The sequence below is a fragment of the Melanotaenia boesemani genome, chromosome 22 (assembly GCF_017639745.1).
Source record: "Melanotaenia boesemani isolate fMelBoe1 chromosome 22, fMelBoe1.pri, whole genome shotgun sequence".
Lineage (NCBI taxonomy): Eukaryota > Metazoa > Chordata > Actinopteri > Atheriniformes > Melanotaeniidae > Melanotaenia > Melanotaenia boesemani.
The window spans coordinates 24,234,952-24,260,658 of NC_055703.1; the positions used below are offsets into that span (position 1 = coordinate 24,234,952).

Sequence of the window (25,707 nt, forward strand, 5' to 3'; positions counted from 1 at the left end):
CCCCAGTGCCTGCTGAACGTGTTTGCTCAGTTCATATTTGTATTTATTTAATTACTAATTTGGATTGGACAGTGCATATTAATGAATTTGCGCTGGATTTAGAAAAATGTTCATTTCCACTCACAGCCCAGGAATAAAAGAAATAAAGAAACTTCGACCAAATTATCTGCAAAAAGGAAAAATTCAACCTAAAGTAAAGCAAATTTGAAATCTTGAACCTAGAACTTGTATTTTTAACACATCAAACTGTTGGAGTGTTCAGGGACCAAAAGGCCCAAAGGAGGAGGGTCCAGCTCCGGTCCTCCAGGGCTGCAATCCTGCAGGTTTTAAATGTTTCCCTGATCCAACACACCTGATTCAAATTCAATATCTTTCCTCAACAGCTTGTTGTCAAGTTCGGTCCAAGCATGTTGATCCATCAATCTGATTTAGCTGCTGCAACTGGAAACATCCTGAACCTGCAGGACAGCAGCCCTTGAAGACCGACTTCATACACCCCTGGCCTAAAGGTATGGATTCAAAATTCCCATCAATAATCTTTCCCAAGATTCCTTAATTCTTGAGAAGGTAAAAATAGCAAAAACATGACTGGAACGGACAGACTTTTTTTTTTTTTTTTTTTTTAATATACTTTTGACCCAATTCTACATAAAACAATAATCAGCAAAAGAAATTCAATAATATAATTATTCTACAAGTAGATTTTCTTGAACTTCACACACTGTAAATGTAAAATAAAATATGAAACTATCTATTAAAAAAGGTTAAACTGATAATCTTTGGACAAACATAATAACTTCAATGTAGCTATACTTTGGTCTTTCATCTGTATTCTTGGATAGTAGCGTAGAGGTCGGTGGGATTAGTGGAGGCTGCAGCAGGAGCTTTAACAGTGCTGTAGGTCACTCTGTGTTCATCATGGTCTTTACTGTCAACCTGGGACACAAAAAACAACAAATCCACCAACATCTACATCTAAATTCATACCCTGGTTGTTGAGATAAGTTTGTACAATGTGTTCTAAAATATTACAACAATCATTTATGCACTGAACACAACCATTATGAACCAATCAGACGGCTTACCCGGGCCCCAGTGTTGCTCATGCTGGTGTTGCTGATGGAGGCGTACTGGATCATATCTGCATGATCAGCCTGCACAGTGATGATGACCAGAGGTGGAACGTTAGTATATGAACACATTTTTAAAGAAAATAAAAACAGGTAGAAATATTTGGTCCTGAAACAAATGCTTCTAGGATTCATTAATAAACACACGAGCAACCTGCACAGGACATTCAGCATTATGGTTTCTTGGACTTAAATAAACGTTTGAGTGCAGGATTGTAGTTGGTACTTTGACATATTTTTGTTCTGATTTCACTGAAGTAAATAAGTCATCATTTCTTCCACCAGACAGATGAAGAGTCTGAAACTCTTCAGTCAAGGTTTCTTGTTCCTGGTTCATATAATCGTTCCTCATGCAGTCAAGGTAAAAGAAAAGTTTTACACATGAAGGCATAATGAAAACCCTCTGGTCCTACCAGGGGTCTGTAGGGTGAAGCTGGTTAAACATATCCAGGATGTCTTTAGATGATCTGGTTTAACAGCCCTAATCATGGAGATCTCGCTAAGTGGCCCTGAGACCATGTGTTTGTCTACAGAGTCTGAGTTAGAGACGGACGTATCGATACTCTGGAGTCGATACTTTGATATCAGGCAGCCACAGTGTATTCCTTCTGTGTCACATGATCATGGCGGCCTATCAGATGTCTTCATGATGCTTCTGTTAGTGATGATGAAGTTTGCTTTGATATTTTCCTGGTTTAATGCAGGTTATTGCACATTGTATTTCATTATGCATTAAAGCATTCAGCTATTAAGCAGATTTATTTTACCTTATTTTTGTTTAATTTACTCATCAGTATAATTTATTATTGTTTTAAAGGTATTTCTTTTAAGTATTGATGTTCTTGATTTTATCTATATTTCATATTGGCCTTGCAATAAAGATGTTAATGCACACTGTGCAATTTTTACTTTCCTTCAAGGGTCAAGAAATATCAGTATCATTATTGTTGAAAAAGTACCATAACTAATGGTATGGTATCGACAGGAAAGATTTTGGTATCAATCATCCCTAGTCTGAGTCTGTTTGCACACACAGACAACGGCTGAATGAATTCCCTTTAAATGAGCTGTGCAACAAACTGCAAACCTCAATGAGCTGAAGCAGCATGTGTGTGATCTCACCGTGTCCTGACTGGTTTCTGGACCAGACCGAGTCCCTGCAGAGTTGAAGCTCAACTCCTGAACACACACAGTCTGGTTAAAGTTTCTTTTTATAACCAACCCTCACGGAAATATTTAAACATCTGAAATTATTCATTGAAACTATATTTAAATATTTGGTTAAACTCACAGCTCCATCATCCATCTGAGTTTTATTTCCTGAAAATTAAAATAGAATCAAATTTACATCCAACTCAGAAAATGCATCTTTAACTAACCTTGTGTTTATAAAAGTTTAATGTGGGAATTTTCTCACCTTTAGTTTTCCTCCATCTGATGATCATCACTGTAGTTATTAAGAGAGCTGCTGAAGCAACAGCTGCACTGATCAGTGATGCCAGAAGAAAATCTACAATCACAACATGGACGGAAAGTCAGGAGGAACAAAAAGCTTCCTGATGGAGTCACTAATTATTATTAATTCTGCTCTTTGGTTTTGTTTATTGAAGTTGACGTTTAGACAACAAACCCGAGTTTGATCCAGTTTTTCCATCAGTTGTTGGTGCGACTGATGCTTGTGGGGATGTTGTTGTTGTTGTTTCTATTTTTTTTTATGAAAAATAAAAACAGGATAGAGAAAACATTAACTGCAACAGTTCAGAACTTTCTTCATTTTTCTGGCCCAACTTTTTCTTTGATTTCTGAACTTCTCTTGTGAGAATTAAATGTTTATTTTTTCTAAACCATCTTGTGACATCAGTCCTGCAGCTTCGTCCCATGCTGAGATGGGAAGGAGATGAACCATGGCCTACCTGGCACACACAGTTAAAAGCCGGCTAAAAGCTGAGAAACAAGCCTACGGTTTACACCGGGAGCAGCGTTTTGGGGAAAGTGAAGCTCAGCTCTGCTACCTGGTACCACACCTGTCCATCAGCGTGTGTGTGTCTCACTTTGTTACAACAGAAATCTTCCATCACGTCTCACATTTGCTGGTGATTATTTTTAGTGTCACAGAAATCGATGATAGTAACTTAGTTTTCCTTTACTAGCTGTTAATACACCACTAAACACATCCTATATAATTCATATAATTATAATATATTCATCAAGACCAAGATTAAACTAATTTATTGTTATTCTTTTGTACAAATTACAATGTGTAAACATTTTCTTCTTTTTACGTAATGTGTAAAATAATTCTGAAATAAATATATATCTAAATATTTAAATATATATAAATATATCTGTCGTGGTGAAGAAGGAGCTGAGTCAAAAGGCAAAGCTCTTGATTTACCGGTCGATCTATGTTCCTATCCTTACCTATGGTCATGAGTTGTGGGTAGTGCCCGAAAGAAAAATATCACGAATACAAGCAGCCGAAATCAGTTTTCTCTGCAGGGTAGTCGGGCTCTCTCTTAGAGATAGCGTGAGAAGCTCGATGATCCGGGAGGATCTCAGAGTGAAGTCGCTGCTCCTCCACATCAAGAGGAGCCAGATGAGGTGGCTCGGGCATCTGGTTAGGATGCCTCCTGGATGCCTCCCTGGGAACGCCTCGGGATCCCCCCGGATGAGCTGGTGAATGTGGCCGGGAAGAGGGCAATCTTTCCCTGCTTAGGCAGCTGCCCCCGCGACCCGACTCCGGTTAAGCGGAAGAAAATGGATGGATAAATATATAATCTTAACTGCTTTAAGGTATAAAACTCAAACAGATAAACACTGAGATGTGACACCAGACTGATGCATAATCATTACAATGTTGTCTTTCCATAGCAAAGTGGTTCCCCAGTGTTTGATCAATGACATGTTGAGTTTACAGCAGCATCATGTCACCATGTCAGTCCTACATGAAACTTCCTCACTGCCTCCATCATTACTGGGATTTCTTATTTTAATGAGAGTTAAAATTAAAACAATGTAAATACTCACTGTTAGTAACAGAAAGTAGAACTGCAGACTCTGTAACTACACGTCCTGATGATTCATCCTGTCTACAGGTGTAAAAACCATCATCCTCCACTGTGACCTTCTTTATAACCAGGAAACATTTTTCTGTAACATTCAGTCTGTCTGATTTAGATCCAGCTTCTCTGTGAATCTTCCCTTGTTCATACAGTGGCTCTGTTTTTACTGAGTCACTGTATTTCCATGTAGTACTGAAACATTGATCATTAAATTCTCTGAAACCTTCACAAGTCAAAGTGACGTCATCTCCAACCGTCGCAGTCATTTTAGAAAATTGTCCAGTTTCTGCTGAAAATGAGAGAAAAAGAAAAACAAAGTTCAGCTGTTATGTTCAGACTTTATTCTTTATTTTAGATCCATGTTTGAAGAATAAACTCATCATGTTAAAACAAGCTGCTCTCATGAAATAACATATTAATAACACACCAAGTCATGTCGTCTGCCATTATAAGGCATTTTATATTTTCTACATGTCAGTGCACATCATGTCCTGAACTGTAAACTTCCTCTAACCAGAAACATTCATTTTCATTTAATAACATAAAATAATACATGGAAACTAAAATCTGGATAAAAACACAGAAAATGTGTCAGATATAATGAAGCATGTCATGAGGATGATGGTTAAAATCCCACATTAAACTTCTGACACAGTTAAATAAATGTTACCTGTCTTTATATTTATAATAGACGTCATGTTTCCTTACCTGTAAATGGAAGCATCCATGTCAGAAGCAGAGACAATTTAAAAGATTTCAATCCAAACATTTTTCTCCCCTCTTGTTTTCTGTGACTTGTTCTCTCGCTGTCGACTCTCAAAGTGTCTGAACCAGAACTTCTTATAAAAATGTGGTTTTTACTTCCTGTGGTTGATGTCTCTTCCTCATTGGGACCTCAGAGGGTTTTTATGCAGGCAGCTCATATAAACATCACTCTCACTTTATTCAAATGTAAAGAGACATTTTAGTATCTTATGATCTAATTTGTGTGTAAGAATCCAGATGAAAGAGGTTGAATAAGAGGAAATAAGCAGCTTGTTAGTGGATGTTTTCTTGTATCAGCCCAGTCTCACCAGTAAACACGTCTCCATCCACCTGCTGCTGAAACCACAGAATACTTCATCAGCTGGAAATAAAGACGTGATGTTTTAGTGGTCTGAGACCTGCTGTTTTATCATTCACCTCTGAAGTCATTTCCTAAAAAGTAAAGGGGAGAGTTTTGATGAGGATGTGAGTAAAACTGCAGCATCTAAACAAAGATGTGGTTTAAACACTGATAGAAACGTTAAAAAGCCTGAACATCTCACATCTACAGTTTCCTTTTACAACTGAAAATTAATTTTGTTTCATGTTAGACATCAAGACTTTTAGTACAAACATCTTTTTAACAACATCTTTTTAAGTTTTTTCATCCAAAAAGCATCTGTAGATTAAATCTCTGAAACTCTGCAGGAGATAACAGGCCTGTTTAAAGTCACCACTTCTGTTGTGGTTTGCAGCTTTTTTTGGAGGACCGGTCTTGGGCACCGCCGCCTACAGGCTGCAGACAGGAAATAAGCTCATATGAGAAGAAAGCAGAAAGAGGTGGAGGGAGGGGTGCTGACAGGATTAGATGTAATATGTGCAGGGCTGTGGACCATGGGACATGAGTTCAACACTTCTAGGTTACTTTCTGTCAATAAAACAACAAACTAGTAAAACACTTTAGTCGTCTTCTGGTTGTACCAACTTATACCATCACACAGTCTTTGTTTTCAGACATTTTCATGCTTCAGGGAGGACAACAGTCTCCTAATTTCATTCTTTTTATTAGTTTTTTATGCAGACAGTTTTGCCTGACGCATATTTGGGAATGAAGACCTTTGTATTTCTTTGTTTTAAATATTTTTATTCAGAAAGCGAGTTTCCATCATTTACATTGTTTACAGCCTCGGGTCATCAATAAGTAGATGAAGATGAGAACAGAAAGATCAAATGATTTTGTCCACATTGCCTTCCTGGGATTTTCTTCATGAACTGCTGCTTATTTCAGTTGGGAAGAAGAACAGAGCAGGGGAGTGCACCATTTCAAATAATCAATATATACATTCATAAGTACATATATACACATGTATATATACCTGTACACAAACATACATGCATACATACTTAAAAGACAAAAAAAGAAAAAAAGAGGGGTCCACACAGAGCACAAGTGTTTTCAAATTAAACCGGATGTGGTTGGTTTTACATACTCGGTCCATTTAGACCAGATCTCATCAAATTTTTCTTTTTCAGCTTTGAGGGAAATGATATCTTCTCCATAACATAGATCTCGTTGATAATTTCAATCCATCCATCAATGGTAGGTGATGGATGGATCTTCTTACTGGCTGCCAGTAGTATAGCCAGCAGCTTTTTGTCTTCATATTCCAGGTTTCTGATCTTAGGTTGCCCAAATACAAAGTTTCACATTTAAATGGGATGTCTACATCGAATACAATTTTAAATGCTTATGGATCTCTACCCGGTATGGTCTAACTACTTGACAATCCAGAAATATATGGACATGATTAGCTTCATTAAGTCCACAGAGTCTCCAACAGGCATCTCCACTGCCTTGATATTTTTTCTGAGTAGGTGTAATAAAAAATCGTACAATATTTTTCCAACAGAACTCCCACCATGTGTTTGACCCGGTTGAGAACCATTGTAGCTGCTATACCTTTTTCTAACCTTTCTTTGAGACTTCTGTTAAAATAATGCCTCACTTGCAGGTACCTGAAGAAATCATCTTTTCCAAGCCCATGATCTCTCTGTAGGGCTTCAAAACTTTTAAGTGTCCCGTTATGGATAAGTTAATAGTAGGTAGTTAAGCCTTTTGAGGTCCATATCTTGAATCTGTATTTTATTCGGTGCGAAGTCTGAGTCATAGTCGCACCACCTCATAATTTTGGATGTATCTCTTAATCTAAAACATTTGACTATTTCTTGCCAGGATCTTAAAAAACTGCCTGTTATAGAGTCTACCAGGATCTCCAGTTCCTTGTGTAGTTTGTCATCTCTTAGTAAAGCTGTTATCAGGATTCCCTTTATCGTTGTGTCTTCTATTTCCTTCCATGCTGCAGTGTATGATGGTAAACATAAACAGACCAAAGGTCTCAGCTGGGCTGTGTGGTAATATTTTCGTAGGCAGGGAAGGACCAGTCCACCCTTTTCTTTACACAATTGCAGTGTGTTTAATTTCATTCTGGCCATTTTTTCTTGCCACAAGTAAGTTATTAGTCTGTCCCATTCTAAGAACTGTTTAGGTGGTATTTTGACTGGTAGGTACTGAAAAAGGTACAGCATCTGTGGAAGAATATTCATCCTAATTGATTCTGTCTGGGAGCTTAAACTTAAAAAAGGAATAACATTTCATCTGTGCATGTCAGCGCTTATCTTTGAGTTTAATGGGCCATAATTAATGTCATAAAGTTTCGATAAGTTCCTAGGTAGTGAGACACCCAAATATTTAATTGACTCTGCATCCCACGTCCATTGTACATGGACTTAAATGAGGCTGGAGGGTCATAATTAAATGTTAATGTCTGAGTCTTATTGATATTATTTTGTAACCAGAAATAGAGCCAAATCTCTCTATCAGTCTCATCAGTTTTGGGAGTGTCTGTGTGGTTGCATTATAGTTATCAATAAGTAGGCAAACATGGCCAGTTTCTGTTTCCGTGAAGCACGTAAATCCAACTATTTACTCGCCATTCCTAATACACAAAGTACCAATACAGCAACGATGTTTGGTATTTTTGTCCAAACGTGAAGATGTAAGGAATGAATGGACTACAAACGAATGAACGGTGAATGAAGAATATGGTATGAAAAGTGCCCTGAGATGCTCAATGATTCAGCTCTACATGAATTAAACTGACCTGAATTGATCAGAAGGTTTTGTAAAACGGGGATATTTGTACTGAGAAATATGAGCATTTTTAAAATGTGATTTAGTGTCAGAAGCAGAGCCAGTAGTGATGAGTGGACTGCTCCTGTCAGTATGGAAGGAACAGGTGAGTTGTTGTAACAGTGTGTGAACAAGGAAGCATTAGTTCCAATAAAACCACTTTCTATGCCCAAACCATAGTAGTGACCTGTTATATTTTTATCATTAAAAGTAAGATAGTAAATACACGAAGCCCACAACTGAAAGGGAACAAGATGAAAGTCATAGAAAATAAGCCAGTAAATTTTACCATTGAAAATATCTTAATGGTTAAGTCAGAATGTGTTTTCCACATCTAAATGTGCTAAAGCTTTATAGATTATATTTTTATTGTGATACAGGTGCAGGCAGGTCAAGAGAAACAGGAGGGAGTGTGAAAGGAGGAGCAGAGTCTCCTCAGGGACTACAAACATTTTTCTTATCATCCCCATCAAACCCCTAATATTGCTGTACCAAAAGTTCTCAATAGCAAAGATGGAACCAACCCCATGTGGCTGAGTTACTGTGGAAAAAGCCAGTCTCTGTACGACTTGCATTTGCACCTGTGGTTACTGTGGTTACAGACACCTGTGGTTACAGACGACTGTACCCAATAGGGCCAATCAGGTGGTGGGCTAAGGATCAGACACCAAGTAAAGTGTTTGGGTGCTTTGGGAATCCTCTAAGCTGTGATGGAACTGTTTCCTTGCAGAGAAAAAAAGATGATAGTGTTAATGGAAAGTGCAACACTTTGTATTTGATTTATTTATTTTTTATATTTAATATTCTATTTATTATTTTTAAGGTTTGAATATCTGTGAACGCTTATTCAAACAGAATATAGATTATAATGTTGTTGAAAGGATGTGTTGTAAAGAATAATGTTGGAGATGAGGACTCATGTTGAAAGAAATCTACATTGTGAAGCAACCCTTTCTTGCACTGAATTTGAAATATTTTAGAAAAATATACTGAATTACAAGGTTTTACAGAACATTGTGCTCTTGTTGACTTAACATGTAAGGTTATAATTACATGATTTTAATAATAATAGGTGGTGATCTAAATTGGTCGGTCTGAGGCATTAAATGAGTCCCACTCCGGCCCTGCTGTCGCCTGCAGGAAGGTTCCTACTTATATAGGCGGTGACAAAAGACTATACAATGCTGCCACCTAGCGGCCAAACAACATATATACAGATCCTTAAAAATGGCTCCTACAGACTTCATCAATTCAGGACGCTGAAACAAAACTGTGGATTTTTCAGATTAATTCCAAAAATGAGTGTTTGCAAGCTTCCAAAATGCTGCTTCTATGAGGCAAAATGTCCAAACACTGAACATTTTTATGGCTACGCTTAAACTCGTCCCCATGTGGACACGGCCTCAGCTGTTTTTGCTCCTTCTCTTTCTCTTACTGCTGAAACTTTGTTTTCACTTTCAGTCCCTGATGTTGTAAATGAAGTTTCAACAAATAGAGAGCCAGTGTTTTAGCATTTATTTATTTAATTTTTATTTATTTTTCTGTGCCTTTCTTTGACAGAATTGGAGGAGTTACTGGCCCAGGTGTGTGTGACCAGACTAATTGTGGGTGTGTTCAATAAAGAGCCGTTCACTCACAGCTGTTTGGATTTTGTGAGCTGAGAAACAGTTTCTGTCTCCCGTGCGTGTTTATTTGATATAAGATTTGAGTCAAAGGACGCAATTGTGCTTTAAGTAAGTTTATTTAACTTTTTTTTCTTGACTCCACGCGTACCGTTGTGCAGCTCGACTCTGCCAACATCTTTCGTTTAAACTTTGAATGGTGTTTCTAGGTGAACGTATGACTGAGCTGTAGGCTTCCAAAGTGACCAACGTTTTTCGGGCAGATCTAAGCCAAATCCCATTCATTCCTATGGAAAAACACTGGTCAAAAAAAACAGCATTCACACAATCAGCTGTAGTGCATGCACTGGACACGCGGGGCCCCTGGCAATCTGATTGGTTGATAGGGCTGTGCTTTACTTCTGATTGGTTGAGCAGGGGCGTGTTTTAGTCAGTAAGGTGCTGATCGCGGAGATGGTAGGATCATTCATCACACCTTTGGAAAAGTCTAAGAGGAAAAAGTAAGTTTATGTCCACTTGTACTTCATTATTCGAGAAAAGCAGAGCAAAATGGTGAGGAGGGGAAAAAAGCCATTTAAATCCCTCTTAAAGGGGAATGACACGCTGTGTTGAGCTTTGCAGCGTGCGAAGTGTATAATTTTGCCTTAATAAAGAGCTTATAATAGTAGTTTTAATGAGGATGTATGTCCCGTTGGGTTTGAAATGTGTTTAACTTGTATGCACCGTGTTTCTGCAGAGAAAACTCGCAAGGGGGGGGAAAAAAAATAGCAGGTGGGGGAGGAGCTCTAAACGTGCTGGAGTTTGGTGTGCTGTTTCTGATGTTTACTTCTTAATAGAGCTGCAACTAATGACTATTCTGATGCCCCTTGAGCTCCAGACAAAAATAAATGAGGTGAAAACCAATGAGACCATCCGGCTCCTTCGAGCCCTCTGGGCCACCAACCCCTCCCCCCGATGGTCTCCTGCTTGGACCTGGAGGAAGAGCTACAGGAGCATGCCACAGACGATGTCTCCCCCCCCCCCCCCCCCCACCACAGTCCCCAGAGCCCACCTGCGGAGACCCAAACTGTATGGAGAGGCATATAATTCAGAAGAGGGAGAACGAGACTCTTAGGTCTGAGAAAAGACAGCTCGTTGAAGAAATTAATGGTCTTCGTGCCAAGGTGCAGATGTTGGAGCGCCGCCTAAGGAGGTACAGGGCCAGCCGCCCCTCCAGAAGGAGAGCTCAGGTGAGTTCCCGTTTACTGTCATTGAAATGACCTGAGGAAGAAAAATTAAAAAATCCAGACATGCAGTTTGATTTATTATTCCCCACATCCCCAAATTTCTGAATGTTTTTCCACTTTACACGCTCAGTATGAAGAAGAGGAGGCCGGGCCATCCCACCGGGTGCCCTTACCTGAGCCAGCCCAGCAGGAGGACCAGCCAGCCCAGATGCACCAAATGGCTGTGAAGAGGGACAAATCAGATAAGCTGCCCCCTCACGAGGTAATCAAAGCCTGCCTCAACCGGGCAAGGCAGAGGATCCCGGAGCTGCTGGGTAAGTTCCTCTTGTGTGTAAAAACAGGTCAAAGAACACATAACGCTGAAAACATTCGGGGAAGCCCAGATGTTCTTCACCGTCGAGGAGTTCAAGTGGCTACAGCAGTGGTTGGCCATTAAAGCCGCCCTGAAAGGGAGGGAAAAAAACTCGTTTCTCCTATTTACAAAGGGCAAGGGGCCATCAAAGAATTTAAACACCTACATGCGCCTGGCCTGGCGGGAGATGGGGCTCCAGGGTGAAATCAATTTCACACTAATTAGGACGGCAATCGCCACCTATGTAAGTTCCTACTCAAGCTCAATAATCACTCAGACAAGAAAACTCTGCTTTTATTGTCATTAATTGTCTTCAATTGTTCATCTTGTCTTCCAGGCCAAGCAGTTAAGCAAGCCGACCGACGGAAAGAAGGTTGCCGAATTTATGTGCCACGACACCCGCACGGCAGACAAGTTCTACGCCAGAAACCCCGACATAACTGAGGCCTCTGCCATACGCCAGATCTTTACAAGCAGCCTGGAGGAGCTGCCCAGCACCTCGGTGACAGCTGGGACCAAGAGGAAGCGCCGGACTGAGGAGAAGCAGCCGAGACAGAAAAGGATCTCTTCCACTTATTTGAGGCTGACCAGGGCAGCAGCCCGAACTAAATATTCCGCCATGCATAGCCCGGTAAAAGTGCAGCAGATGAAAGAGGTTTCATCTAAAATAAAGAGCACGATAGCAAAGAGAAGGCAGCGGATGAAAATGTAGTGCATCATTACATTTGTAAATAGTTCATTTATGTCTGTTTTTCAAACACATTTTTCTACGTTGTTGTAAATAGTTCATTGATTTGTTTATTTTATTTAGTTTATTTTTACATTGGTTCATTTGTGTTATGTGTTTGTCATTAGTTTTCAGATATTTAATTTAGTTCAATTGGATTAGGTGTGTGTTTGCTTAAAGTTCTGTTTGTTGTTAATTTTTAATAAATTTGTTTTTCTCCAGACTTCTGTCTCACTGTGGACACAAGAAGATCGGAGGTAAAAACTATAAATAGTAAATAGCTAAATTAATTTAATTAAATGATAAAAAAAAAATTAGAATGATTAAACTTTGCAGTCATTTGAAAAAGGCAAAATACAAGTTTAGGAATAAATAACACGTTTAAAAAGCTCTCCACATCTAATACTTTAACATTGGAGGTCAGTGGGTTTCAGCCAGTCATCCTCGGTCATACATGATGCTGGGGTGCTCAGATTTGCACCAATTGTTCATTGTGAACCCCTCTACATGTGATCCAAGTTTGAAGAAAGTCGGACCAAGTGCAGTCCAGTTATTGAATTTTTAAAAAAAGGTGTACACGGGAAAGACTAACATTGCAGCGTCATGTCGAGTTGGAGTACATGGCTCATTCTGTGCTCATACGTGCACGTAGAAAGCTGAAAACCCAGATACAGTCTCCTGAAGGTCCACTGAGCTGGACACACTGATTTCAGATCGATATGTATATAGTATATTAATCGGGGAGGAAAGAATGAAATATCTTTATTTACAGCAGTTAAAATATTCATGTTTTATTCATTTTTTAATGGAATTAAACACCAGCAAAGAAATCAATGTCAGCAAATCCAGATTCCCAACTGCCAGCAGGAGGTAAGACTGTATTTCCTTTCTGCAGGTCAGACTGTTCATTACCATATGAATGGTACACGCCCCCTTGTGGCCAATATTGGACACTACACCTTGTTAACAGTTTTGCTTAAACAATGAACTCAGTCTGTGGACAGAAAACACAACAATAAGTATCTGACTGAACTAAACTGTGATCACACATTTCAGATAAACAGTCCATGAATTAAATTTACTGTGGGAGGGGCGGGGCTTATTTCTAAACCATATATCCTTACACAACATTATTCTGATGTCTCTTCCAGTTAAGAGAAGCATCATACAGACTAATTACTCAGCACTTCATCATTACTTCATCATTAGACTGTTCCTGTGGAACTTCATGGAAAATATAGATCATATTGATTATTCAGGTCTTTAATATCTTTAGTTATTTCTGAAACCATGAATCACAAACCATGATTGTTAACAAATAGTTTAATATTTTATGCAATGTAAAGATACATGAAAATTTACTCCCGGGTTGTTATCTAGGATTTTTAATTGCTTCTTTAAAAATAGTTTGTACCAACTTACATGAACTACAGAAAAAAAAAACCTGGTTTAACTTTGCGTATAAACTTATTTACAACATATTCAGATATTTAGGGATAAATTGTTATTATAAGTCAGAGCTGACAAACACACCAACAACAAAACCTGATCAATGTGAACACAGTGAGTTCTCTGGAAGAGAAAAGACACAACAAGACAAGAAAAATCTCATTTTCAACCAAGTTAAGATCCAGCTGCTGCACTTTGAAATGACTGCAGGTCATTTGTGTGGCTCACCACACCATCTTCATCATCATCCTCATCACTGCTAACCTGTGAAAAAAACATAAAAAATCATCAGAACTGTGAACTCTGTCTCTGTTATCACTGTTTTATCCAGATGAAACATTTTCTATTCTAGTAGATTAAATGAGTTTGTTTTGGTGCCACCATCACCTCAGTAGACGCCATTTTTAAACTCCACCTGCAGTTGCTCTCTTCACCACCAGAGGGAGCAAATTCTTCTAACATAAATCTAGATATTTTCTGTCTGCATGAACAGACGATCCAGGAGGTTGTTTTGGTGAAGACAGCATCATTTAAACTGACAGTAGATTCAGAACAACTTCTCTTTATTTTGCATGTTATCTGATCAAGAATTAAAAATGTGTTTAAATATTTAATCATTTGGTTTAAAACTCACAATTTTGCCACAAAAATAACATGAAAAGACAAAAAGGAGAAAATTCTTGTTTTTCTCAAAGTTTCTTGTGTAAATGTTGTTACCTTTTGTTCTCGTCCACATGCTGACGGACACAACGATGATGGAGAGCGCTGCTACAGCCACAGGAACATAGACCATCCTCCACCAACAACCTTTAAGAGAGGCAAAGATTTCAGCTCAGTCTGCTCTGTTCTCACTCATGTGGCTTCAGATAAGAAACGTAGATGAAACGTGGTGTTCATTCAGGCAGAGCGGTGAAGCTGTGTCTCTAAAGTGTTTGTCAAACATTTTACAGGTTGCTTTCTTCACAGAACCTGTTACTCATCACTTAGTCTGATTATTAGCTGCTGACTAATGAAAAACATCTTCTGCTGCTGCAGCGCTGACATGAAAACAGAGACACATGTCAGCTCAGTTGGAGTCTCTGAAAATCTACAATCACAACATGGAAGTAAACATGGACGGAAAGTCAGGAGGAACAAAATCTTTCCTGTCCACACCAACTGTGATGGAGTCATTAATCATCAGTTTGCGCTTTGTTTGTTGAAGATGATGTTTAGACACAACAAACCTGGATGTGTTTCAGTTTTAGCTCCAGTTGATGGTGGTGTGGACATCGGGGGGACTGGTGACGAGGTCCTTCCTGGTTTTAAAAGAGAACATGTCATATTTACTGCAGCATCGTCTCTCACACATCTTTAAAAAAAATCCAGTTTTGTTTTTTACAGAAAGACGGGAAACAAAACTCCTCAATGAAACGAGTTAAACATGTTTTTTTCTTTCTGTCCTCACATGATTGAGTTTAAATTACATTAATGATTTTGAGAGAAACAGGTTCAAATGACTAAACTGATGATGTCATCACACTGTTTCATTGATCCAAATCAATAATTCAGCCTCTCATTCTGTTTCCAGCCTCCATGAGTCTCAGAGCATCATGTCACCATATCAGTGTCTTTCCATGAAACTTCCTCACTGCCTCCATCATTACTGGAATATTTCACAGTATTTTAATGAGACAGTTAAAGACAAAAACAACATGATGTAAATACTCACTGTTAGTAACAGAAAGTACAACTGTAGACCATGTAATGACACCTCCTGATGATTCATCCTGTCTGCAGGTGTAACGACCTTCATCCTCCACTGTGACCTTCTTTATAACCAGGAAACATTTTTCTGTAACATTCAGTCTGTCTGATTTAGATCCAGCTTCTCTGTGAATCTTCCCATGTTCATACAGTGTCACTGTTTTTCCTGAGACACTGTAGAGCCATGTAGTACTGAAACATTGATCATTAAATTCTCTGAAACCTTCACAAGTCAAAGTGACGTCATCTCCAACCGTCGCAGTCGTGTCAGAAAATTGTTGAGTTTCAGCTGAAAATGAGAGAAAAAGAAAAACAAAGTTCAGCTGTTATGTTCAGACTTTATTCTTTATTTTAGATCCATGTTTGAAGAATAAACTCATCATGTTAAAACAAGCTGCTCTCATGAAATAACATATTAATAACACACCAAGTCATGTCGTCTGCCATTATAAGGCATTTTATATTTTCTACATGTCAGTGCACATCATGTCCTGAACTGTAAACTTCCTCTAACCAGAAACATTCACTTTCATTTAATAACATAAAATAATACATGGAAACTAAAATCTGGATTAAAGGCCCAGAAAATGTGTCAGATATAATGAAGCATGTCATGAGGATGACGGTTAAAATCCCACATTAAACTTCTGACACAGTTAAATAAATGTTACCTGTCTTTATATTTATAATAGACGTCATGTTTCCTTACCTGTAAATGGAAGCATCCATGTCAGAAGCAGAGATAATTTAAAAGATTTCAATCCAAACATTTTTCTCTCCTCTTGTTTTCTGTGACTTGTTCTCTCGCTGTCGACTCTCAAAGTGTCTGAACCAGAACTTCCTATAATAAAAAGTGGTTTCTACTTCCTGTGGTTGATGTCTCCTCCTCATTGGGACCTCAGAGGATTTTTATGCAGGCAGCTCATATAAACATTGCTCTCACTTTATTCTAATGTAGAGAAACATTTCAGTATTTTATGATCTCTATATTCAGGTAGTTTTTACTGACTTCCCTCTAACTTTTTATTAAATTTATAATTGTTTTATGACCAAATTGCTAGTCCATCCTGCAACAATCCATCTGTGTAAAAATCCAGATTAAAGAGGTTAAATAAAAGAAATAAACATTTTGTTAATGGATGTTTACTTGTATTAGCCCAGTCTCAATAGTACAAATGTTGTGTCTTTAGCTGCAATTTATCAACCGAATAATTCAGTACCCAGAAATAACACAGATATGTTTTATCTTTTCACTCTGAAGTCATTTCTAATAATATAAAGTTGAAGCATTTAGGTGAGAATAAAACTGAAACAACTAAACACAGATGTGGTAACATACTGATATTAGCACATCATCTACAAATTACAGTTCCTTTTCATAACTGAAATAACATGTTGGCTCATATTTAACATTAAAATTCTTGGTAGAAAGATCTTTCTTTAATATAAAGGTTTAGCTTAGACAGATTCTGTAATAAAATATAAAGAAATGTTCGCTGACGTCCTCTAGCTCTGTCGGAACATTAAGTTTTCTCTTTGCAATCAGATTTCATAACATTTGCTGGTGTAACTGTGAAATGATCTTGTGACCATCCCACCGCTTCCTCATGGCAGCTTTGCAGCATCAACTGAGGGGAAGTGTTTGGTGAGAATGTGTAAAGCAGAACTCTGCTCAAGCAGACTCCAACATTAAGAGTTTAACATCTAACAAACAGCCACATAAGCACTGAACTTCCTAGGACCAGTAGCTTTAACTGGTAAATATAGCTGTATGTCATCAGCATAAAGATAAAACACAACATCATATTTTTAAATGTGTTGTGCTGATTCTCATCCAGGCTGCAAACAGCCCCAGTGCCTGCTGAATGTGTTTGCTCGGTTAATATTTTTATTTATGTAATCACTAATTTGGATAGGACAGTGCATATTCATGAACTTGTGCTGGATTTAGCAAAATGCTAATTTCCACTCACAGCCCAGGAATAAAAGAAATAAAGAAACTTTGACCAAATCATCTGCAAAAAGGAAAAATTCAACCCGAAGTAAGGCAAATTTAAAATTTTCCACTTCCTCTATTTTTAACAATAGGAAACAGATGTGACTTACTGCCACCAAGTGTGCCACTCTTGAGTGTTCAGGGACCAAAAGGCCCAAAGGAGGAGGGTCCAGCTCCGGTCCTCCAGGGCTGCAATCCTGCAGGTTTTAAATGTTTCCCTGATCCAACACACCTGATTCAAATTCTATGTCTTTCCTCAACAGCTTGTTGTCAAGTTCTGTCCAAGCATGTTGATCCATCAATTCGATTTAGCTGCTGCAACTGGAAACATCCAGAACCTGCAGGACAGCAGCCCTTGGAGACCGACTTTATACACCCCTGGCCTAAAGGTATGGATTCAAAATTCCCATCAATATTCTTTCCCAAGATTCCTTAATTCTTGAGGAGGTAAAAATAGCAAAAACATGACAGGAACGGACAGACTTTTTTTTTATATATATACTTTTGACCCAATTCTACATAAAACAATAATCAGCAAAAGAAATTCAATAATATAATTATTCTACAAGTAGATTTCCCTGAACTTCACACACTGTAAATGTAAAATAAAATATAAAACTATCTATTAAAAAAGGTTAAACTGATAATCTTTGGACAAACATAATAACTTCAATGTAGCTATACTTTGGTCTTTCATCTGTATTCTTGGATAGTAGCGTAGAGGTGGGTGGGATTAGTGGAGGCTGCAGCAGGAGCTTTAACAGTGCTGTAGGTCACTCTGTGTTCATCATGGTCTTTACTGTGAACCTGGGACACAAAAAACAACAAATCCACCGACATCTACATCTAAATTCATACCCTGGTTGTTGAGATAAGTTTGTACAATGTGTTCTAAAACATTACAACAATCATTTATACACTGAACACAACCATTATGAACCAATCAGACGGCTTACCCGGGCCCCAGTGTTGCTCATGCTGGTGTTGCTGATGGAGGCGTACTGGATCATATCTGCATGATCAGCCTGCACAGTGATGATGACCAGAGGTGGAACGTTAGTACATGAACACATTTATTTTTTGAAAGAAAATAAAAACAGGTAGAAAGATTTGGTCCTGAAACAAATGCTTCTAGGATTCATTAATAAACACACGAGCAACCTGCACAGGACATTCAGCATTATGGTTTCTTGGACTTAAATAAACGTTTGAGTGCAGGATTGTAGTTGGTACTTTGACATATTTTTGTTCTGATTTCACTGAAGTAAATAAGTCATCAGTTCTTCCACCAGACAGATACGGTCCAGTCCGAAACTCTCTTTAGTCAAGGTTTCTTGTTCCTGGTCCATATTATCGTTACCACTGCAGTCAAGGTAAAAGAAAAGTTTTACACATGAAGGCATAATGAAAACCCTCTGGTCCTACCAGGGGTCTGTAGGGTGAAGCTGGTTAAACATATCCAGGATGTCTTTAGATGATCTGGTTTAACAGCCCTAATCATGAAGAGCTCGCTAAGTGGTCCTGAGACCATGTGTTTGTCTACAGAGTCTGAGTTAGAGACGGACGTATCGATACTCTGGAGTCGATACTTTGATATCAGGCAGCCACAGTGTATTCCTTCTGTGTCACATGATCATGGCGGCCTATCAGATGTTAGTGATGATGAATTTAGTTTTGATATTTTCCTGGTTTAATGCAGGTTATTGCACATTGTGGTTTATTATATTTAGCATTTAACTATTAAACAGATCCATTTTATTTTATTTTAGTTTATTTATTCATCAGTATGATTTATTGTTTTAAAGGTATTTCTTTGAAGTATTGATGTTCTTGATTTTATCTATATTTCATGTAGCCCTTGGAATAAATTAATTAATGCACACTTAACAATCATGATTTTCCTTTAAGAGTCAAGAAGTATCATCATCAGTATTGATGAAAAAGAACCATAAACTAATGATATCGTGTGGAAAAGAAAGATGTGTGTGATCTCACCGTGTCCTGAATGGTTTCTGGACCAGACCGAGTCCCTGCAGAGTTGAAGCTCAACTCCTGAACACACACAGTAAGTTCCTGTTTATAACAAACCATCATGGAAATATTTAAACATCTGAAATTATTCATTGAAACTATATTTAATTATTTGGTTAAACTCACAGCGCCATCATCCATCTGTGTTTTATTTCCTGAAAAGATCAAATAGAATCAAATTTACATCCAACACAGAAAATCCATCTTTAACTAAACTTGTGTTTATAAAAGTTTAATGTGGGAATTTTCTCACCTTTAGTTTTCCTCCATCTGATGATCATCACTGTAGTTATTAAGAGAGCTGCTGAAGCAACAGCTGCACTGATCAGTGATGCCAGAAGAAAATCTACAATCACAACATGGACGGAAAGTCAGGAGGAACAAAAAGCTTCCTGATGGAGTCACTAATTATCATTAATTCTGCTGCTTGGTTTTGTTTATTGAAGTTGACGTTTAGACAACAAACCCGAGTTTGATCCAGGTTTTCCATCAGTTGTTGGTGCGACTGATGCTTGTGGGGATGTTATTGTTGTTGATGTTATTGGGGGTAATGGTGTTGTTGTTGTTGTCATTGTTGTTGTTGTTGTTGTTTCTGGGTTTTTTTCTAAAAAATATTAAACAGGATAGAGAAAACACCATATTAACTGCAACAGTTCAGAACTTTCTTCATTTTTCTGGTCCAAGTTTTTATTTGATTTCTGAACTTCTCTTGTGAGAATTAAATGTTTATTTTTTCTAAACCATCTTGTGACATCAGTCCTGCAGCTTCGTCCCATGCTGAGATGGGAAGGAGATGAACCACGGCCTACCTGGCACACACAGTTAAAAGCCGGCTAAAAGCTGAGAAACAAGCCTACGGTTTACACCGGGAGCAGCGTTTTGGGGAAAGTGAAGCTCAGCTCTGCTACCAGAGGGGTATTGCACGAAACCAAGATAAGGGATTAAGCCGGGATATGTTTATTATCCTGGCTGAATTTAGCCCTAAGTCAGTTGCATGAAAGCAGCTCAAACTAAACCCGGCCAAGTTACTGTGGTGATTTATCCGCTGCAGCTAGCCTGCTCCAGACCAGGCTAACTGCTCAGGCTAAGATTAATCCTAGCGAGTCACCTGCATGTCCAACGTCAATTCTGTGAGGAATTAATGTGTTTTACAGCATGTCCATGGTCTTCCTAAGTATGGCGCGTCATTTTAATCATCCAGTATTAAAATATTACATATACAGTCACTGTACATTTAATCCAAATCTGTTCATAATCGCAACAGCCTTTTTATATGGATTCGAGCAACACAAGCAACAACACAACACAACACAAGCATGAATTCAAACAAGATGGGACGTCATAATTAAGTGTTAGTCAGACCGCTTTGAGTCCAGTTGGACCCAGGTGCTGTCATGTAGTGCTAGTGCAGTGCATATAATTTTTTTTTTTTTTTTTTTTACTCATTTTATTTAAATACAGGATCACGATTTCATCACACAATATCAACTTGGTCATAAGTGCATGATTTCATCAGGCCAAGTGTTATATTGCTATGCTAATGAAGACTGCTCGTCAAATTGCTGTCAGAGGTTTTATAAATATGTTTTATTGCATTAATTGAGATTACAAAACACAGCGGATGAGGTTACAAAGGTGTATTCAAAGAAATCCGTGACAAGGGCAATGTAGAATATTCAGGTCCAACTCCCCTTCACCTGTCCCCTCTTCATAATGGCTTGCCCTTTGTCGGAGGATGTGCTGGACGAGGAAGCCCGCATCCTCAGAAAAGCATTCAGACGTGAACAAGTCTTCAGGGACAGCTCACATCCCCTGGCCTTTGGAGATGACTATGTCATTGAGAGATACAGATTTTCGGTTACTGGATTTCCAGGTCCAGTTTTCTGAGTGTCCGGCGTTTAATCTCAAGATCCAGCTCCAATTCTTGGAGCTTGCTCTTTTTGAGTTAGCTTTTAACATCTGCCAGCTCTATCTCTCTCTCTCCAGGTGCCCTGAATAAAGCGTTCTGACAATTTGTAAAGTCTGTAAAGGAAATGTCATGTGCAGTAGAATTGCAGTACTTTGTGTACCTTGTATGAAGCGGACAGTTTCTGTGGCTGGGACAGAGTCAGTTATTGTCCCTCCCTGGATCCCCTCCATCACTGGCCTCCCTTTATTTAAATGGAGGCCAGTTCCTCTGTTGGAGTCACATCCTGGCTTGGTGGGCCGCCCCCTGTGCCAGTTTATAGGTCTTTTTTTAACTGCTACAATCATACATTAAACATGTCAGCAGACACCTCATCTATTCACCTCATTTGTTCACGGTTATCTACTTTGGAGTCACTTACCAGCCTGCAAAATGTTCTTATATTTAATTTTTTCTTGCTGCCAGGTCCTTTTATGGCCAGACAGGTTTGTCCTTTATGAAGGACAGAAAGATAAAATAGATGAAAAAAGGTAACATGAGGAAAATAGATTAAATGACACATTGTGGATAATTGTTTGCACCTAATCATACTCTACATTTCCTGAGTAACATGCACCTGCTTGTCACTCTTAAAGTATACAACAGTTAGTAGATTTGAAAAGTAACTCCTTTAATTGTAGCCTAATTATGACAGTTCCAGTGGAGCACTGTTTATTAATTGTACAGTTTTTGACTACTTACGCATTGAGCCGGTCGGCTATTGTCTGCTAGGCTCTCTTGCGTTCTTTACTTATGGCATTGGTATTGCCTTTTTCCCTTATAATATCCTTAACTTCGTCAGAGAACTCCGTCAGGAGCTGTTGTTCAGCGGCCGTGACGTAGGACGTGCGACTTTTGTCCATTTCCCCATCGGTGATTCTGTGAGCGATCGCGAGGTCTGCTTCAGTATGCCGTGCACACGCACTTATCCCAGCTATCTTCACCTGGCTTAACCTAGCCGCACCTTCTCATCCTGGCTCAGCAAACGTGCAACCAATTAAGTCAGGATAGGCCGCGCAAGCTAGGTCAAGCTGGGCTTGCTTAATCATCCTGGATTTCTTTATTCTGGTTTCGTGCAATACCCCTCTGGTACCACACCTGTCCATCAGCGCGTGTGTGTCTCACTTTGTTACAACAGAAATCTTCCATCACGTCTCTCACATTTGCTGGTGATTATTTTTAGTGTCACAGAAATCGATGATAGTAACTTAGTTTTCCTTTACTAGCTGTTAATACATCCCTTAAACACATCCTATATAATTCATTTGATTATATTATATTCATTAAGACCAAGGTTAAACTAATTTATTGTTAATCTTTTGTACAAATTACAGTGTGGAAACATTTTCTTCTTTTTACGTAATGTGTAAAATAATTCTGAAATAAATTGTAACCAGAGGGGTATTGCACGAAACCAGAATAAAGAAATCCAGGATGATTAAGCAAGCCCAGCTTGACCTAGCTTGCGCGGCCTATCCTGGCTTAATTGGTTGCACGTTTGCTGAGCCAGGATGAGAAGGTGCGGCTAGGTTAAGCCAGGTGAAGATAGTTGGGATAAGTGCGTGTGCACGGCATACTGAAGCAGACCTCGCGATCGCTCACAGAATCACCGATGGGGAAATGGATAAAAGTCGCGCGTCCTACGTCACGGCCGCTGAACAACAGCTCCTGACGGAGTTCTCTGACGAAGTTAAGGATATTATAAGGAAAAAAGGCAATACCAATGCCATAAGTAAAGAACGCGAGAGAGCCTGGCAGACAATAGCCGACCGGCTCAATGCGTAAGTGGTCAAAAACTGTACAATTAATAAACAGTGCTCCACTGGACCTGTCATAATTAGGCTACAATTAAAGGAGTTACTTTTCAAATCCACTAACTGTTGTATACTTTAAGAGTGACAAGCAGGTGCATGTTACTCAGGAAATGTAGAGCAAACAATTATCCACAATGTGTCATTTAATCTGTTTTCCTCGTGTAACGTTTTTATCTATTTTATCTTTCTGTCCTTCATAAAGGACAAACCTGTCTGGCCATAAAAGGACCTGGCAGCAAGAAAAAATTAAATATAAGAACATTTTGCAGGCTGGTAAGTGACTCCAAAGTAGATAACCGTGAACAAATGAGGTGAATAGATGAGCTGACATGTTCAATGTCTGTATGATTGTAGCAGTTAAAAAAAGGCCTATAGAACTGGCACAGGGGGCGGCCCACCAAGCCAGGATGTGACTCCAGCAGAGGAACTGGCACTCCATTTAAATAAAGGGAGGCCAGTGATGGAGGGGATCCAGGGAGGGACAATAACTGACTCTGTCCCAGCCACAGAAACTGTCCGCTTCATACAAGGTACACAAAGTACTGCAATTCTACTGCACATGGAACACAATCAAATATAATATAGTGTCTGACTTTGGATAACCTTGCAGTGTCTGGGAACACAATTACACTTTTGGAGCCACCAGAAGATGATCCGGTTAGTACAGTGTCTCCAAATCACAGGCTTGGTATGTTCTGTGAAATCTTAATCCAAGTTCTCTTGCTACATGTATACGGCAGGAGGAAGGCACATCTGCAGCTGCAGAATGCACGTCTGCAGATGAGGAGACTGTGTCAGTGGAGTCCAGAAGGCTTGAGGCATGTCAGTTTTATGGGATTGGCCTGCTTATTTATTCCATGAAGGATATGAAGTCAGGGATGTGGTGCTAATAGAAAATGTGTAGCAGGACCCGGATGCTGCACAGTCTCCTAAGCGGCCTGGTAACATTGTGAGTATTGGCTAAAGTAAATCTACGTTATGCACAAATCCTGCTGTGCTAATTGACATTTCCTTTACAGACCTCACAAACTGTCAGAACGCTTTATTCAGGGCACCTGGAGAGAGAGAGATAGAGCTGGCAGATGTTAAAAGCTGACTCAAAAAGAGCAAGCTCCAAGGAATGGAGCTGGATCTTGAGATTAAACGCCGGACACTCAGAAAACTGGACCTGGAAATCCAGTAACCGAAAATCTGTATCTCTCAATGACACAGTCATCTCCAAAGGCCAGGGGATGTGAGCTGTCCCTGAAGACTCGTTCACGTCTGAATGCTCTTCTGAGGATGCGGGCTTCCTCATCCAGCACATCCTCCGAAAAAGGGCAAGCCATTATGAAGAGGGAACAGGTGAAGGGGAGTTGGACCTGAATATTCTACATTGCCCTCGTCACGGATTTCTTTGAATACACCTTTGTAACCTCATCCGCTGTGTTTTGTAATCTCAATTAATGCAAAAAACCTATTTATAAAACCTCTGACAGCAATTTGACGAGCAGTCTTCATTAGCATAGCAATATAACACTTGGCCTGATGAAATCATGCACTTATGACCAAGTTGATATTGTGTGATGAAATCGTGATCCTGTATTTAAATAAAATGACAAAAAAAAAAAAAAAAAAATTATATGCACTGCACTAGCACTACATGACAGCACCTGGGTCCAACTGGACTCAAAGCGGTCTGACTAACACTTAATTATGACGTCCCATCTTGTTTGAATTCATGCTTGTGTTGTTCTTACTCTCAAATATAAGTCGCTTTGGATAAAAGCGTCTGCTAAATGACTGTAGAATAGAATAGAATAATAATACTACAACTCGAATCCATATAAAAAGGCTGTTGCGATTACGAACAGATTTGGATTAAATGTACAGTGACTGTATATGTAATACTGTAATACTGGATGATTAAAATGACGCGCCATACTTAGGAAGACCATGGACATGCTGTAAAACACAGTAATTCCTCACAGAATTGACGTTGGACATGCAGGTGACTCGCTAGGATTAATCTTAGCCTGAGCAGTTAGCCTGGTCTGGAGCAGGCTAGCTGCAGCGGATAAATCACCACAGTAACTTGGCCGGGTTTAGTTTGAGCTGCTTTCATGCAACTGACTTAGGGCTGAATTCAGCCAGGATAACCAACATATCCCGGCTTAATCCCTTATCTTGGTTTCGTGCAATACCCCTCAGGTGGTTCTGCGTATTGAGGGAGGCTGATGTTTCCGACGCTATGTGCAGCCGTGGGGGCGTGGCAGGGCGTGTTCCTATGGCAAGCCAAAGTGGTCAAAATACGCCACTTTATTTGCGCGTTTGTAATAAAAACGGCGTCAAATACGCCGTTTTGTTGTAAAAACGGCGTTAAAAGCGTCGTTTTATGTGGCAAAAACGGCATAAAATGCGCCGTTTCTTAAAGCTTCGGTAAACGCCGAAAAATACGACGTTTTTGGTGGTCATTAAACGCCGCTTTTTGCGGCGTTCAATGAACGCGCGTAAAAAGCGCCGTTTTGTCTCACTTTAACGCGCGTTAAAAACGGCGTTTGTGCAACTAAAACGCGCGTAAAAAGCGCCGTTTTGTTGTATTATAATTATCCCAGCCCCTTTTTTGTACAGCCAGTAAAATTGAACCGTGATCATCCAATCAGTAAAGAATGAGGGCAGACCCCTCCAGTTCAT

At 39.2% G+C, this 25,707-nt stretch overlaps 2 protein-coding genes and 2 long non-coding RNA genes across 10 annotated transcripts; 2 read left to right on the forward strand and 2 right to left on the reverse strand.

The window, feature by feature from the left end:
• Positions 1–586: 586 nt before the first annotated feature.
• Positions 587–16,218, reverse strand: LOC121633515. 3 transcript variants are annotated; one of them, XM_041975622.1, is made up of 9 exons: positions 6,378–6,382; positions 4,901–5,005; positions 4,158–4,481; positions 2,761–2,832; positions 2,548–2,640; positions 2,422–2,450; positions 2,253–2,309; positions 1,086–1,154; positions 587–936 (listed from the first exon to the last, which is right to left on the reverse strand). In XM_041975622.1, exons 2-9 carry the CDS (start codon positions 4,959–4,961, stop codon positions 823–825), a joined length of 819 nt encoding a protein of 272 aa, XP_041831556.1. In that variant the 5' UTR covers positions 4,962–5,005; positions 6,378–6,382; the 3' UTR covers positions 587–822. The 3 variants fall into 3 exon arrangements, with proteins under 3 accessions (XP_041831556.1, XP_041831557.1, XP_041831559.1); XM_041975623.1 differs by lacking the exons at positions 4,901–5,005; positions 6,378–6,382 and adding an exon at positions 15,958–16,218; XM_041975625.1 differs by lacking the exon at positions 6,378–6,382 and having other exon boundaries at positions 4,158–4,478; positions 4,901–4,991.
• LOC121633523 (neural Wiskott-Aldrich syndrome protein-like) lies at positions 10,191–12,149 on the forward strand. Of its 5 annotated transcripts, none has more exons than XR_006009068.1 (4): positions 10,191–10,248; positions 10,620–10,977; positions 11,105–11,570; positions 11,664–12,149. XR_006009068.1 is itself a non-coding variant. In XM_041975637.1 (4 exons), exons 1-3 carry the CDS (start codon positions 10,651–10,653, stop codon positions 11,528–11,530), a joined length of 582 nt encoding a protein of 193 aa, XP_041831571.1. In that variant the 5' UTR covers positions 10,318–10,650; the 3' UTR covers positions 11,531–11,570; positions 11,664–12,149. The 5 variants fall into 5 exon arrangements, 3 of the variants coding, with proteins under 3 accessions (XP_041831571.1, XP_041831569.1, XP_041831570.1); XR_006009069.1 differs by having other exon boundaries at positions 10,205–10,248; positions 10,626–10,977; XM_041975637.1 differs by lacking the exon at positions 10,191–10,248 and having other exon boundaries at positions 10,318–10,977; positions 11,105–11,288; positions 11,460–11,570.
• LOC121633558 lies at positions 12,230–25,707 on the forward strand. The gene is made up of 3 exons (XR_006009086.1): positions 12,230–12,241; positions 12,478–12,480; positions 25,599–25,707. It is a non-coding gene; the product is annotated as an uncharacterized LOC121633558 (long non-coding RNA).
• Positions 12,844–15,711, reverse strand: LOC121633545. Its single transcript, XR_006009072.1, has 4 exons — positions 15,214–15,711; positions 14,729–14,800; positions 14,220–14,309; positions 12,844–13,766 (listed from the first exon to the last, which is right to left on the reverse strand). It is a non-coding gene; the product is annotated as an uncharacterized LOC121633545 (long non-coding RNA).